The following is a 15,864-nucleotide window of genomic DNA, read 5'->3' on the forward strand; positions in this document are numbered from 1 at the left end:
AGTTCTATATAATTCTAGACGCGGCATCTTTAACGCTGCATTCTCACAGATTGAACGTTTTGACAACTTTTTTATTGTTTGTCTTGGAACGAGCCAATTTTTGCGAAAATCCATGGAAACCAGTGATATAAGACTGCTGACAAAACATTAGATCGAAAAAATTATATTTAAGTTCAAAAATTGATTTTTTTATGCATTTTTCTTAAACCGTTAGCAACATTTAAGCCATAAACATTAAATTTCAAACGGAAAATGAAAATCTGCGATCCGTTTTATGTCAGCAATCATTTATCATTGGTTTGCAGTTATTTACGCAAATATTTGCCCTTTCCAAGACAAACAGTCAATCTGTGAGAGTGCAGCTTTAAAGGCGCTGTCTCACGTATGATAAAATTGTCGAAAACTGACATAAACTTGGCATCGATGTGTACAATGCATTGAAACTTACTAACTGAAGTACCACATAGATTACAATTTATTTAAGTTTAGCAGTTATTTCGTATTTTTCCATTAAAAAAGATTACAGGGTATGTCTACCAGGTAGAATTCATTCCTTATGCGTGATAAGGTAGTCGGTGTTATCACGTGATATTACCGAGGTAGGTGTATAGCTTAATTATGTCACCCGATTAGTATAAGCCTTTATAGCTCAGAGAGTTGGACGCTGGATTTCAATTTTGGCGACGCGGGTTCGAACCCGGTCTCCGACAAAAAACTTCTTTACATTTTGGTACTTTTTTTTACAATTATGATATCAAAGCGTAACACATTCTATTAGATAATTGTCCTGAGATTCGTTACAGAAAAAAACTTTTTTGGGTGCCAATCTGTGACACAGTCCCTTTAATATCACGAGTCAAAACTTGTTTCGGGAACGATTATATTTATCGAAAAAACTATTTCGACAAGCGTGATGTACGCGATGAAATTTCTACCATCTTAAAGCAAAATCAAAATCGCGAAATTAAACCAATCTACAATTAACATTCATTACACTTAAAGAAGAGAATTTACCTCTGCAGCTGGTTGCGTCTATTGTGTCCCACGGAAACACGTCCCGCGCATGCGCGTCCACCACCTCCCCGAGCACATGCACCGGCACGTGCAGCTCCTGACGTATGTTTTCCAGATACGTGCAGCGAAGCGTGTCTAAGTACAATCTGTGATATGGAATAAGGTGATTACTTATGCACCAGTCAATTCTAACCACAACCCCCCTCGCCCCCACCCCCTCCTCAGGTCCAAAGATATACCGTGGATCGCGGGGGAGATGGGCCGTGTTTGCCTCGCAGTGCAGGGTGAATGCGGTGGTTTTGTTTTCGCGCCGAAAATAGCGGAGAATGGGACTTATCTAGGATGTCCCCGAGGTGCGGGGGTATTACCAGCAGTTTGTCCCCGCAGGGCGGGGATTTTACCCTGGATCTGCTGGATTCAAAGATAGATAGATAGATAGATGGATGGATGGATGGATGGATGGATGGATGGATGGATGGATGGATGGATGGATGGATGGATGGATTGATGGATGTATGGATGGATGGATGGATGGATGGATGGATGGATGGATGGATGGATGGATGGATGGATGGATGGATGGATGGATGGATGGATGGATGGATGGATATGGATGGATGGATGGATGGATGGATGGATGGATGGATGGATGGATGGATGGATGGATGGATGGATGGATGGATGGATGGATGGGATGGGATGGGATGGGATGGGATGGGATGGGATGGATGGATGGATGGATGGATGGATGGATGGATGGATGGATGGATGGATGGATGGATGGATGGATGGATGGATGGATGGATGGATGGATGGATGGATGGATGGATGGATGGATGGATGGATGGATGGATGGATGGATGGATGGATGGATGGATGGATGGATGGACGGACGGACGGACGGAAGGATGGATGGATTGCAAAAAATATTGAAAATGATTCATGGTAGCTGTGATATCACTTTGTAACCAAAACATCACATTGGGTGGAATGTTTAGAACTTTGACAAATATACCAACGCTGTTAACTTCATCGTAGTTAACAATCAAATCATTACTGCTCTGGATCTGATGTATTTCTAACAAGATCTGAAACAACTTGTTCAGCTATACGTCTTCATATTTAAATATGTGAGCACTTCATCAAATAGTTCAAGTTTTAAAATTATCAACGATTTCGTTAATCCCGTTGTTAACTTTAACAAAGTTCTAATAATCGACCCAATGTGTTATTCATAATTGTTTAATAACAGATGTTATACAACGCTTATCAATAAGAGCTTGGAAAATACCTTAAACAGGTTATACAGTAAATCAGTCGTACGTGCACATATCCGCGGTGACCATCGGCGACCGGCAGTCGACCGCCCGCTGTGTTACCACCTCAACCTCCTCATCACTTCCGGTGAACGGTATCACCGGTGGCTTCGTCGGCAACGGGGTCGTTGTCGTCGTCGTAGTTGCGGTTGTCGTTGAAGTTGTGGTGGTGGTAGTGGTGGTGGTGGTGGTGGTGGTGGTTGATGTGGTTGTTGTAGTTTTGGCGGGGCGAGGGGAAGTTTTCGTCCGGGTGGTGGTTGGTGGCCGAGGGGGTGAGGTTATTGGGACAATAATGATTGGTGGTCGTGACGTCACCACGGCTGGAGATTCAGTGGACGGCGAGTGTGTTGAAACTTGAACTGGAATAAACGTGCAGCGAATTGCAAGTATGAAATATGCAGAAACATATTCGTACATTCAGAGAAATAATAACTAACCGAATAAGTAACTTTTTTCATTATTATTATCAACTGTGAATATTATGCAATTTGTTATGGCCCAACAATCTTAAGTAATATTTCTTTCGTTATTATTTCTTAACATATTATTTCTCTACTCATAACAACCGTTGAATTGATACGAAAATAGAAGCAGATATGTACTACATGCATATGAACAGTCGAACCCCGTTGGCTCGAACTCCCAGGGACCGGCGAAATAACCTCGAGCCTCGGTGACTTCGAGCCAAGCGAGAATGCTTACCTTCAGTATAAAGAAATCGGTCGTTTACATTCGGTTCGAGCCAACGAGGAAATCGAGCCAAGCGAATTCGAGCCAACGGAGTTCGACTGTAAAACTGTTTATTAAAGTTATATTCTTACCTGCTTTATCTGTATGTGGTCCTTCATTTGAAGACGGTTTCACAACTGGAAGATAATCCCGTGACATTGTGTTTTTTTGACAATGAAATGTTTTACAAATACAATATCATGCTGGCGTGCCAGACATCGTGCGCACTTAAAAATAAAGTATTAGTTGTCACAAACGTTTTAAATGTGACAGAGAATGCTTTAATTTGCTGAAATGCGGTAGCAATGCAAGTAAAAATTAGAATAGGTTGATCATCATCAAAACAACTACAACAACGACGACGACGACAATAACAAAAAAACACCAACATCAATGACGACGATCACAACAACATCAACAACAACAATAACAAAACATATAATGATTTATGCTTACCGCCAAAATATACGCCTAAGCCTATGGAAATTGAAACTATGATGACTATACAGGTGACTAGAACGGATATGACGACACATCGCTTTCGGTCACGGAAACAAGACGATTTGTTCCTGTTTACGTCTGATTCTAAAAGAAAGGACCAATGGTAATCAAAATACATTTATTGAAAATAAGTAACAGCAAGGGACGAAAAGAGTAAAAATATTCTATAAACTAACGCAAATACTTATAATATTAAAATTAAGCAAAGGATGTTTTCCTTATTTTTATGCAAATATAAATTCATGTATATCACATTCATTTTCGCGTTTCGTTTACGCCATCCACTTTAACAATTACCCATGTCTGTTTATTCTTCTTTCGGGTACAATTGTGAATTATGTAAAATGAATCAAAAATGACATGTCAACTCTGGTATTTCACACTTAATGTCAATTTTTCTAATGATTATACAGAATAGAGACTTGCATTTACGCTTACTTCTCAATTCTGTAAATGAGTTCTTTAATTGCGAGTAGAACAACTGGCACCGGATTTTCACACTCAATCCTTTTTTTTTAAATAAAAAATCTTATAATTCCAAACTTCTCTTAAAAGTGAATATTGAAAAATATTTTTATATGAATATGCGCTTTGAACTGTATATTTTTTTTTCACATTTTCGGTATTATAATTATTAGTTTGGAATTATAAGATTTTTTTGATTTTTTAAAAAAATGATTGAGTTTGAAAATCCCGTGCCAGTAAGTAGAACTAATTCTTGATATCTCATTCTTACAAATATTGACTATCATGATCAATCTGTGTTTACCTGTCTGCTTGTTAGTATATGTGATTTGAACTTACTATATTATCAAAATTAAGGCTGGTTTAACCAAATGATGTGTAGTTCTGTAAGTTTTGAATACAAATATGCCGACAGCCAATATTTAAAAAATAATGTGGTCCAAAAGAGTATACCATACAAGTTGAACATCTGCAATCAAATGCAGCTTTCATATTGCGCCAAATTATAAATATATCCACTTAATAAACTAGATTAGACTGGTGTTGATGTAAGGAATAGACTGCAGTCTAATCGTTGATAATTTCGAGAATTTTAGATCGAATTTCCTCAATCGCCAATCGTATCCGCGAGCCTTACATCGGCTATATCCGTATCAATCGTAACATCTCGGCCATCTCCGGCAAGCTTCGTCAATTATGTTGGATAATGGCGGATGTGTTTGGATTTTATCCGTATGTACGAAATTTGGACGGTTCGGAAATAGTTCAATTATGCTACACACTACTAATTAGTAATTACCTTCCTTATTCATTTCAATGTAAATTGGCAAACTTCAGACCGGAAAAATAACATTTCTAGATTTTCACGTATGTGACAGACACACATTTCCTTAAAATTCAGCCAAAATTGAATTGATTTAAGCAAAAACAAGTATGTCATCTTCCTCCGAAGAATATAAGTTGACGTTGAAATTCAGCCCCGTGTATTGTTCATGTTATCCATTTGGATTTTGCCGGAAGTTAGCAAAATTCTTGTTCAACCGAAAACATATTAATCTCTGATCTATTCATGTTTTGTTTTATTCTGACTGCAGTTTTTGGGCTGAATTCAAAGTATAACAACTACTTATAATTTAAACATTGAATTTGATGAAGTGGTAAAACTTCTTGGAGTCAACTTAGATTTTGCCCTTACCTTCGAAAACCATATTAGCATCATATGTAGTAAAGCTGCACAACAACTTAATATATTGAAAAGATTAGGCAGAAATTTGTGTAGATTAAGCCGCCTAACCATTTTTCACTCTTTTATCTTATCCAAATTCAACTTCTGTCCGTTAACTTGGCATTTCTGTTCAAATAAAAGCACAAACAAGATTGAAAAAATACAAGAAAGAGCCCTTCGTTTTGTTTATGACGCTTACTCCAGTACATATGAACAATTTCTAAATAGAGCAAAACTTCCTAACTTGTTTATCAGAAGAACTAGAGCAATGGCTATAGAAACTTTTAAAATCTTGAATAATATTGCCCCACCTGTATTAAATGATTTAATTAAAGTGCATGATGCCGGTTATAATTTTAGGTATTCAAACTTATTAGAAGTTCCCAGAGTAACAACAACTAGGTATGGAAAAAATAGTATGCTGCTCCGGTCCTGTGGAACTCGCTCCCAGAAGCTTTTAGAAATACAACAATCTACAATCAATTCAAAAGCTTGATTGCACATTGGAATGGACGGGACTGTAGGTGCTCAATGTGCAAATCAAATTAGTTGCTTGTTCTACAGGGCCGGACATCATCTTTATCTTTTTGTTCAATATCTATCTTAGTTTATATCTTGCTTGTGTTGGGTCTTTTGAGTTTATTTTGTGTTATGTGTTTCTGCTTGCCTTAGCTTGTTCAAGTGCTCTAGCTGCATGCTCTGCTCTTTTTGTATAGTTGTACGTTACTTGATTTGCTTATACTGCTTTATTTTGCTTACTAGTACTTGCTATGCAGCAGCTTGTTAATAAAACTCTCTTTGTATATGCTATCGTCATTGTCATACCATGCTTTATTATTGATTGTGCTCTTGTATGTGCTGCTGAGAAGGAATTGCTGCTCAGGTCATCCCAGATCTGATCTGTGGTGATATTTTCGTTTAGACTACTTTTAATCTGCTTTTTGCAACTATTTTGACTATCAGTTTTTTATTACTCTTTTTCTTAAGTGTCTCTTAGGCCTCTGGTCTAGAGCAGCAGATCTTTCACAGGTTTAACCTCTTTTACTTGCTTTGCTATGTGATATGTGCTTACTTAACAATGCTCAAAATTATTTTACTGCTTTCTTATCATGATATTGTGGTTCAACATGTATACTATTGTTATAGTCGGTTCAAAAGCGCTTGTCGCTTATGTTATATTGTTATTTCTGACTTGCCGACTTAAAATAAAATTTATCTTATCTTTATCTTATCTTAAATTTCTCACACAAAATAGTAACCTAAATTACCATCTTAAATATGACACACTAAATCTTAGTACCCTGTCCGGGCACTTAGCATTTAGTTATAAAACTTTTAACGTACCTATAATGAGCAGTTAAAGACCTTATCGAGGATGGAAGTCGTCAGTTTGCATTCGTATTTTCAGAAATGATGTTCAGTGTAAAACTGTAGCCTAACCTAGTATAGCTGAGTGGATATTAACACAGTCTTGCACAGTCTTGCAGTGAATGAAAAGAAAAAAGGCATTCGGAGCACCTGTATTTTCCATTGAAAACAACCCCGGATGTATATGGAATTCACTTACCCGATATAAGACGCAAGGTTTTACTCTTTTTCTTTGGTTTTCTCTTTTTATTCTTGATATTATGCTTTTCTGTGGCTGGGGTAAAGTCTGTAAATATACTGTCCCGGTGTTCAGTCGGTGAATAGCTCATTTCGGCCTCACCATTGCCGAAAGTCGGCCACTCTAAATCGTCTATAACTATTTCATCGTTAGCCTTATTCATTGTGACACCGAACGACATGACGCCCTTGTCAAATAAGACGTCTCGAAAGGCGTCTGTGTGATCTCAAAGACTTAAGTGTGTGCTTCTTACAACAAGGTTGGATTTATCTTTTGCAATATGATGAGTATGGCGTTCCATTAGCGCCATCGTGCATCCGGGTTTAATTGTTCGCATGAAGGATGGGCAGTTTTTGTATCAACACAATACGGCTTTGTGAAGAGCTGAAGAGGAAAATACGATACAATTATCAAGAATCAACTGAATTAAAAAGCAGTTAACAGAAAGCAGTGAATGTAACAAGTTTGCAGTATGCCACTGATATTTAACATGAATGGACCTAATAGTTAGCAGTTTGCAGTTAGCAGTGGATAGTAAACCTTTGACAGTGAGCAGTAAATGGTAAGTAGTTGACAGTAAACATTAGATAGTAAGCAGTTTACAGCACGCGGCGGATAGTAAGCAGTTGACAGTAAATAGCGGATAGTAAGCAGTTGACAGCACGCGGCGGATAGTAAGCAGTTGACAATAAGCAGTGGATAGTAAGCAGTTGACGGTAAATAGTGGATAGTAAGCAGTTTACAGTTAGCGGCGGATAGTAAGCAGTTGACGGTAAATAGTGGATAGTAAGCAGTTTACAGAAAGCGGTGGATAGTAAGCAGTTGACACCACGCGGCGGATAGTAAGCAGTTGACAATAAAAGCGGCGAAAAGTTGGAAGTCGACGGTAAAAAAGCGGATAGAAAGCAACAGAAAGTAAGCAGTTGGCAGTAAGCGGTGGATAGTAAGCAGTCGACGGTATAAGCGGCGAAAAATAAGCAGATGACGGTAAAAAAGCGGATAGAAAGCAACGGAAAGTAAGCAGTTGGCAGTATTCGGCGGATAGTAAGCCTTTGACGGTAAATAGTGAATAGTAAGCTTTTGACGGTAAATAGTGGATAGTAAGCCTTTGACGGTAAATAGTGGATAGTAAGCCTTTGACGGTTAATAGTGGATATCAAGCAGTTGGCAGTTAGCGAGGATAGTAAGCCTTTGACGGTAGATAGTGGATAGTAAGCCCTTGACGGTTAATAGTGGATATCAAGCAGTTGGCAGTTAGCGAGGATAGTAAGCGGTTGTTGGTTAATAGTGGATATCAAGCAGTTGGCAGTAAGCGGCGGAAAGTAAGCCTTTGACGGTAAATAGTGGATAGTAAGCCTTTGACGGTAGATAGTGGATAGTAAGCCTTTGACGGTTAACAGTGGATATCAAGCAGTTGGCAGTTAGCGAGGATAGTAAGCAGTTGTTGGTTAAAAGTGGATATCAAGCAGTTGGCAGTAAGCGGCGGAAAGTAAGCCTTTGACGGTAAATAGTGGATAGTAAGCAGTTGGCAGTTAGCGAGGATAGTAAGCAGTTGTTGGTTAATAGTGGATATCAAGCAGTTGGCAGTAAGCGGTGGATAGTAAGCCTTTGACGGTAAATTGTGGATAGTAAGCAGTTGATGGTTAATAGTGGATATCAAGCATTTGGCAGTAAGCAACGGATAGAAAGCAATTGACGGTAAAAAGGCGGATAGTAAGCAACGGATAGTAAGCAGTTGACAGTAAACGACGGATAGTAATAAATATAAATACATCGTTGAACGTGGGAAATGGGCACTTTTTATTATGGGAAACAGGAAGTAAAACGCAGTAAATTTCACCCCAATAGATCACTATTATGGAATATATTATAATCATTTTTGCTCGAAAATCGACATCCGACAATATCAGCAAGAAAAAACATGCCTTTTGCAAAAAAACAAACATCGAATTACAAGGTATATACAAAGATGGCCGTACAAAATAAAAGTTAAACAATAACAGATTGCCCTTCGTATTTCAATCCGTATTTACATAAATTTCCAAAAAGTGCAATGTTATCAGTGAGCGTGCATAGTAAAACAAATGTCCATATCTGTAGGCTGATTTCAGATATGAAATATTTAACAATCCTGAATTTTGTAACATACGTGTTTTTTTCTACAAAGATATCACCAACTCGAGTCACTGTCTTGTATTCATGAAACAAACGTTTAAATATGAATAAGTAAATGATGAGTTTATTACTGCATTATAAACCTTGTGTTTACCTTAAGTAAATTCACCGTTTTTACCAATTCAACAGGTATCAAAATAAACGGAAGTTTACCGAAAATCATGGCTTACCTTCAAAGTATTATTCCAACACAAAATGAAACCACAAATATTCAACCTATATTTTAATATCAAATGATAATTTAAATGTTAAATGTCAAAACTTAAACAGCGTTTGAATATACTGTATGGTATATATTTAGATTTATATCAATGAATGTTTCAAGGTGTGTAAATCCAATTTAGGTCATACAGCAAGGAAAACGAAATATCTGATACAAGTATAAAACCTATTTATAAATATTACGATGGCTAAATTAAGGTTTCCGCTTCAGTGAATAGATTAAAGAGCATTTAAGGTTGCCGAACCTTATATAAACTACAGTAATTTAAAGGTACAATGTCTATTTAGATGCCCAATAGGAACGTTAATTTTAATGCATAATTATATCTAACTTATTTTGCTAAAATGATAAAAAGCATATAATTTGTGTACAGAAATGTTTGCGCGTTTTTTTAACTACGGTTTTTGGTCGCTTAGCTTATAATTAAAAACGCCATTTATAAAGGCTTATATATGCACAAGTTATTTGTAAACACGGCCCCCAGGTCCGAGGGTATACCGGGGATAGCCGGGGAATGGGCCGTGTTTTAGCTTTCCCGATGGCCCCATAGTGACGGGTGAACGCGGTGGTTTTATCTTCGCGCCGTATGTAGCGGGAAATGGACCTTACCTACAGTCCCTGGGGTGCGGGGGCATTTGGCGGGGATTTTACCATCAGTTCGTCCACGCAGGGCGGGGATTTTATCCGTGCTTAGCTGGACGGAAAGTCCCCGCTATTCCCTGGACTTGGGGGCCGTGGTTACAATAAACTGGTGCATAAGCTTATAATAAAAAAGCCATTTATAAAAGTGTATATGTTTTATGCACAAGTCAATTGTAACGACAAACCACATCCTCCTTGTTTTGTTTTGTTCATTAAAGTAAATTGATATATATAGAATTATAATAATGTATTAAAATTACCACATATTGTGCAAATTTCAAGTGTAAATTAGTTTATATTGTGTCCCTTTAAAATATTTAACCGCGAATACAAACTACGGATAGTACTTTAATGGGAGGGGGGGGGGGTCATTCCATTTCAAATAAAAACAGTTAAATAAACACTGATTTACAAACTTAGACTATGCATATACCTGCATGTTATGATAATACACCTATCACTAAAAACATTGAGCCACTTAAGTTACGAAGTCCAAATTTCTCGATTAATCGTTTTTACATGATAACAGGATCAAGTTAAAATCGTTATTAAAGCTGCACTCTCCAAGATATACCATTATGGCAACTTTTTTATTTTATTTTTTTGTCTTGGAATGAGCCAATTTTTGCATATTAATATCTTTAAAATAGTGATATAAGACTGCTGACAAAAGATCAGATCGCAGATTTTCATTTTTCCGTCGAAAATTGATGTTTTATGGCTAAAAGCGTTACTAACGGTTTAAGAAAAATATATAAAACATAAAAAAATAACTAAACTATGAAAATCTACGGTGTGATTTTTTTGTCAGCAGTCTTATATCACTGGTTTCCATGTATTTTCTTATTAATTGGCTCGTTTAAAGACAAAAAAATAAAAACAAGTTGTCAAAACGTTCAATCTGTGAGAGTGCAGCTTTAATGTTTATTCATGAATTGTGTAATTTTACCCTTTTAAGGAGTTTTTCAACTGTACTTTTAAAGATTATTTTTTGTAAATAATCATGAAATTTAAGCCTTTGTTATTGTCTCGATACGAATTATGGAATGTTATCATTTTAAAGAGTTTTTATACAGTTCTTTTAAAGAATAATATTTAACCGCGAATACAAACTACGGATAGTACTTTAATGGGAGGGGAGGGGGGGGGGGGGGGTCATTCCAATTCAAATAAAAACAGTTAAATAAACACTGATTTACAAACTTAGACTAGTATGCATATACCTGCATGTTATGATAATACACCTATCACTAAAAAAATGAGCCACTAAAGTTACGAAGTCCAAATTTCTCGAACAATCGTTTTTACATGATAACAGGATCAAGTAAAAATCGTTATTAAAGCTGCACTCTCACAGATTTACCATAAAGACAACTTTTTTTGCTTAAATATCTTCCAACTAGTGATATAAGACTGCTGACCAAAGATCAGATCGCAGATTTTCATATTTCCGTCGAAACTTTTTTTGGCTAAAAGCGTTACTAACGGTTTAAGGAAAATGCACAAAACATCATTTTTTTTAAACTAAGCTATGAAAATCTGCGCTCTGTGTGTTTTTTTTTTGTCAGCAGTCTTATATCACTGGTTTCCATGCATTTTCATATTAATTGGCTCGATCAAAGAAAAAAAGAAAAATAGTTGTCAAAACGTTCAATCTGTGAGAGTGCAGCTTTAATGTTTATTTATGAATTGTGTAATTTTACACTTTTTAAGAGTTTTTATAATGTACTTTTAGAGAAAAATATTTTGTAAATAATCATGAAATTTAAGCCACTGTTATTGTCTTGGTATGAATTATGGAATTTTATCCTTTTAAAGAGGTTTCATACAGTAGCTGTGATTTTAAAGAATAATATTTGAAAATATCCATAATAAATAAGCCACATTGACATGCCACGTGGCTATACTCCAACACCCAATTTCAATTAAAGCTACACTCTCACAGATTAAACGTTTGACAACATTTTATTTTTTGTCTTTGAGCGAGCCAATTTATGCATGGAAACCAGTGAAAAACAACTGCTGACAAAAAATCAGATCGCTGATTTTCATATTTAAGTTAAAAAAATGAGGGTTTATGCAAATTTCTTAAACCGTTAGTACCGGTAATGCTTTAAGCCATAAAACATTCAATTTGGAACGGACATATGAAAATCTGCGATCTGAACTTTTGTCAGCAGTCTTATAGCACTTGTTTGCAGATATTAACGACAAAATTGGCTCATTCCAGGACAAAAAATTAACGTTGCCTAAAGATCCAATATGTGAGAGTGCAGCTTTAAAACAGGACAATTATTTTACATTATACAAAAGGCAAATATGTTCCCAGGTTTATGAAAAATCATGGATGAATTGTTGCTACAGTTCAACCATGATTTTCTATTAACCTTGGAAAATATTCCGTCTTTTTGTAATTAATTTATGGGAGAGGGGGAGTGGAGGCTCTATTGGCATAACCACTACCCCTGCCCATGTGGTTAAATCATGTAATCGTATGTCTGTTATATGATATCTCTTTGGCAAATAGAATGTAAATATTTTACTAAACATTTGTTTGACAAACCTTCATGTTAATATAAAACAATATTTAATACAATTTAATGATTAAAATACTGATTATTTATAGTGATTATATAATATTATATCGTTTTTTGTAAGTTCAATGCATGTTCATGTTTAACCCTCTTGACTGTAATAAAAAAGCAGCAAATGATTTCGGTATAGATAAAAATATTAATCTTTATAAATGTTTTTTTGTTTAAACTAATAGCTACGCAACCACAACCCCCCCCCCCCCCCCCAGTTAAAATAGCGAACTTTTTGTTATCTGTACCCAAATCATATGTCTCTTTGGGTTTTGATCATTAAAGTCAATGAGTTCAACACGATAAGGCATTTAATTTAAAAAAGGTTTTGCATTAGCGTATATTGTGCCCCTTTTAAGCTGCACTCTCACAGATTTAATGTTTTGACGTCTTTTTTTTATTTTTTGTCTTGGAACGATCCCATTTTTGCGAGAATCCATGGAAACCAATTGTATAAGACTGCTGACAAAAATAATATCGCAGAATTTCATATTTAAGTTAAAAAATAATGTTTTATGCATTTTTCTTAAACCGTTGGTAAAGGTTTAAGCCATAAAACATTTTTTTAACGGAAATATGCAAATCTGCGCTCCGATCGTTTGTCAGTATTCATTTATCATTAGTTTGCTGATATTTACGCAAAAATTACTCTTTCCAAGACAAAAAATAAAAAAAAAGTTGTAAAAACGGTAAATTTGTGAGAGTGCAGCTTTAAAGCCACATGAGTGAAGTCAAATATTACATTCAAATTTAAACACTTCTTTTGTGTATGTATCAACTGTTACAGTATATATAAATAATTCGACCGCGTATATAAACTATGACCAGTACATTAATGAAGGGTTATTCCAGTTCAATGAAACAGTTAAATATACACTGATTTGTGTTGCAGACGACAAACTCAATATAGTTACATGTGTAAGTAAGTAAGTAAGTAAGTAAGTATTTTTTTATTATTGTGACATGTGCAATTCAAACAGAGAAGTAATAACATATATACATAAACAAATATTTGCACCTACCTGTTCGGTCTATAGGTTAAAGTTTAATATAAGTAACATAAGGTTTATAACATTAGTTGACTAGTATCATAACACAATTGATATTACAGATGCAATGTGAGTTCCAACAGCAATAGAAAATGATCAAACATCACATTAACAGTACATAATAGTTCGTCTTTTCAGGTAGGCATTTACAATATATTTAGGCAGTTTCCTAGGTTCGAGGACGTTATAATGGATTATTTACTGTCTACATCATGGTCGACCGATTGATGTGGAAATATTTCGTTCAGGTGTAACAAACGTAGATATGTGTATATACACCTGCATTTTTATGATAATACTCCTATCACTAAAAAAATGATTCACTGAAGTTATGAAGCCTCACTATCTCGAACAATCGTCCGTCCATTAGAACAGATTAAAGTTAAGATCATGGTTATTGTTTTGTTAAGAATTGTGTAATTTTATCCTTTTAAAGCGTTTTTATAATGTACTTTTAAAAGATAATATTTGAAAATTATCATGCAATTTAAGCCATTGTCATTGTCTTGGTATGAATTGTGGAATTTTATCCTTTGAGAGAGTTTTTATAATGTACTTTTCAAGGACAAGATATGAAAAGAATCATGACGATTAAGCATAAAACTGTTGCCAGGTCACCCATGATTTTTCATAAACCTTGGAACATTTTCATCTTTTTTTATAACTAATACAAGGGTGGGAGGGGTTTATAGGCGTTTGGCATAGCCACTAACCCTGCCCCTGTGGTTAAATATTGTTATGCACCAGTCAATTGTAACCACGCCCCCCCCCCCCAGGTCCGGGGAATAGCGGGGACTTTGACTTTCGGTCCAGCCAAGCCCGGGCAAAGTCCGAACTGCTCGTGAAATCCCCGCCAAATGCCCCCGCACCCAAGGGACTCTAGGTAAGTCCCATTCCCCGCTATATTTGGCAGGAAGACAAAACCACCACATTCACCCGGCACTGCGGGGCAACCTTGAAGGTAAAAACACGGCCCATTTCCCCGGCTATCCCCGGTATACCCCCGGACCTGGGGGGGGGGGGGGGCGAGGTCCCAATTGACTGGTGCATTATTGTTCGAGTATCGAATACCTACGGTAAGAGCAGAATATAAATCGGAGTGCCGAATGCACAGACATGCCGTAACCATTAATTTGGCATATTATTTGGGTACCGTAAATATGACGTACCATGTGTGTACAGTAGATATGACGTACCATTTTGGTACCGTAAATATGACGTACCATTTGTGTACTGTAGATATGACGTACCATTTGTGTACTGTTAATATGACGTACCATTTGGGTACCGTAAATATGACGTACCATGTGTGTACAGTAGATATGACGTACCATTTTGGTACCGTAAATATGACGTACCATTTGTGTACTGTAGATATGACGTACCATTTGTGTACTGTTAATATGACGTACCATTTGGGTACCGTAAATATGACGTACCATTTGGGTACCGTAAAAATGACGTACCATTTGTGTACCGTCACGGAATATGACGTACCATTTGTGTACCGTAAATATGACGTACCATTTGGGTACCGTAAATATGACGTACCATTTGTGTACCGTCACGGAATATGACGTACCATTTATGTACTGTGGATATGACGTACCATTTGTGTACCGTGAATATGACGTACTATTTTGTGTACCGGGAATATGACGCACCATTTGGGTACCGTGGATATGACGTACCATTCGTGTACCGCGGATATGACGTACGACGTAGCATTAGGGTACAAGCCTTCTACAAGTTGTTAATCAAAGCGCTTGAAGCGCTACGTTTCGTAAGTATTTGTATGTAATTGTTAAACAAATTAACATAAACATCTAAAGATAGTATATGTTTGCTCATGAATTCCTTCGCAAATAGATTTTTACGCTAATACACAATTAAATCAAATCCACGAAGGAGAAGTCGCTTTATACTCATTTGATAATTATGTGGTATACCCAAATAATTACTAAGATATGGAGTAATGCTCAATTGCATATGAAACCTTATCTGGAACTTTGGTTTAATAAACAATGCCTTGCAACGGATAAAGCAGTTAGGCCTTTAGTAAAATCTACCCTTCATTTCAAACATGACTTGAGTCGTATTAAATTTACTACCAGGCTAAACGCTAAACGAAATGCATGAAACAAAATGAATTGGACATGTTAATTAAGTTTATGTAAAAGGTTTCTTTTTTACAATGACAGGATCCTCGCGCAAAATTCCTCTGGATCGAATCATCCACAAACTATTTATTCCCTGTATGTATTGATGTATCTTAATATTGCTCTCAATCCATGTCACTCATGGACAAAATGAACAGATTTATACAAGCTGTTT

General features: G+C 36.3%; 1 protein-coding gene across 1 annotated transcript in view; it reads right to left on the reverse strand.

The window, feature by feature from the left end:
• LOC128212309 (uncharacterized) overlaps positions 1-9,398 on the reverse strand; it is a 23,827-nt gene extending 14,429 nt beyond the window's left edge. The window contains exons 1-6 of the mRNA XM_052917699.1: positions 9,202-9,398; positions 6,818-7,240; positions 3,516-3,644; positions 3,152-3,196; positions 2,338-2,689; positions 1,015-1,160 (exon numbers count right to left, since the gene is read on the reverse strand). Of these exons, the coding sequence (XP_052773659.1) occupies positions 1,015-1,160; positions 2,338-2,689; positions 3,152-3,196; positions 3,516-3,644; positions 6,818-7,037 (892 nt within the window). The 5' untranslated portion in view covers positions 7,038-7,240; positions 9,202-9,398. The remainder of the gene's footprint in view (positions 1-1,014; positions 1,161-2,337; positions 2,690-3,151; positions 3,197-3,515; positions 3,645-6,817; positions 7,241-9,201) is intronic.
• Between the last annotated feature and the right edge of the window lie 6,466 nt (positions 9,399-15,864).

Source organism: Mya arenaria, chromosome 12 (assembly GCF_026914265.1).
Source record: "Mya arenaria isolate MELC-2E11 chromosome 12, ASM2691426v1".
Lineage (NCBI taxonomy): Eukaryota > Metazoa > Mollusca > Bivalvia > Myida > Myidae > Mya > Mya arenaria.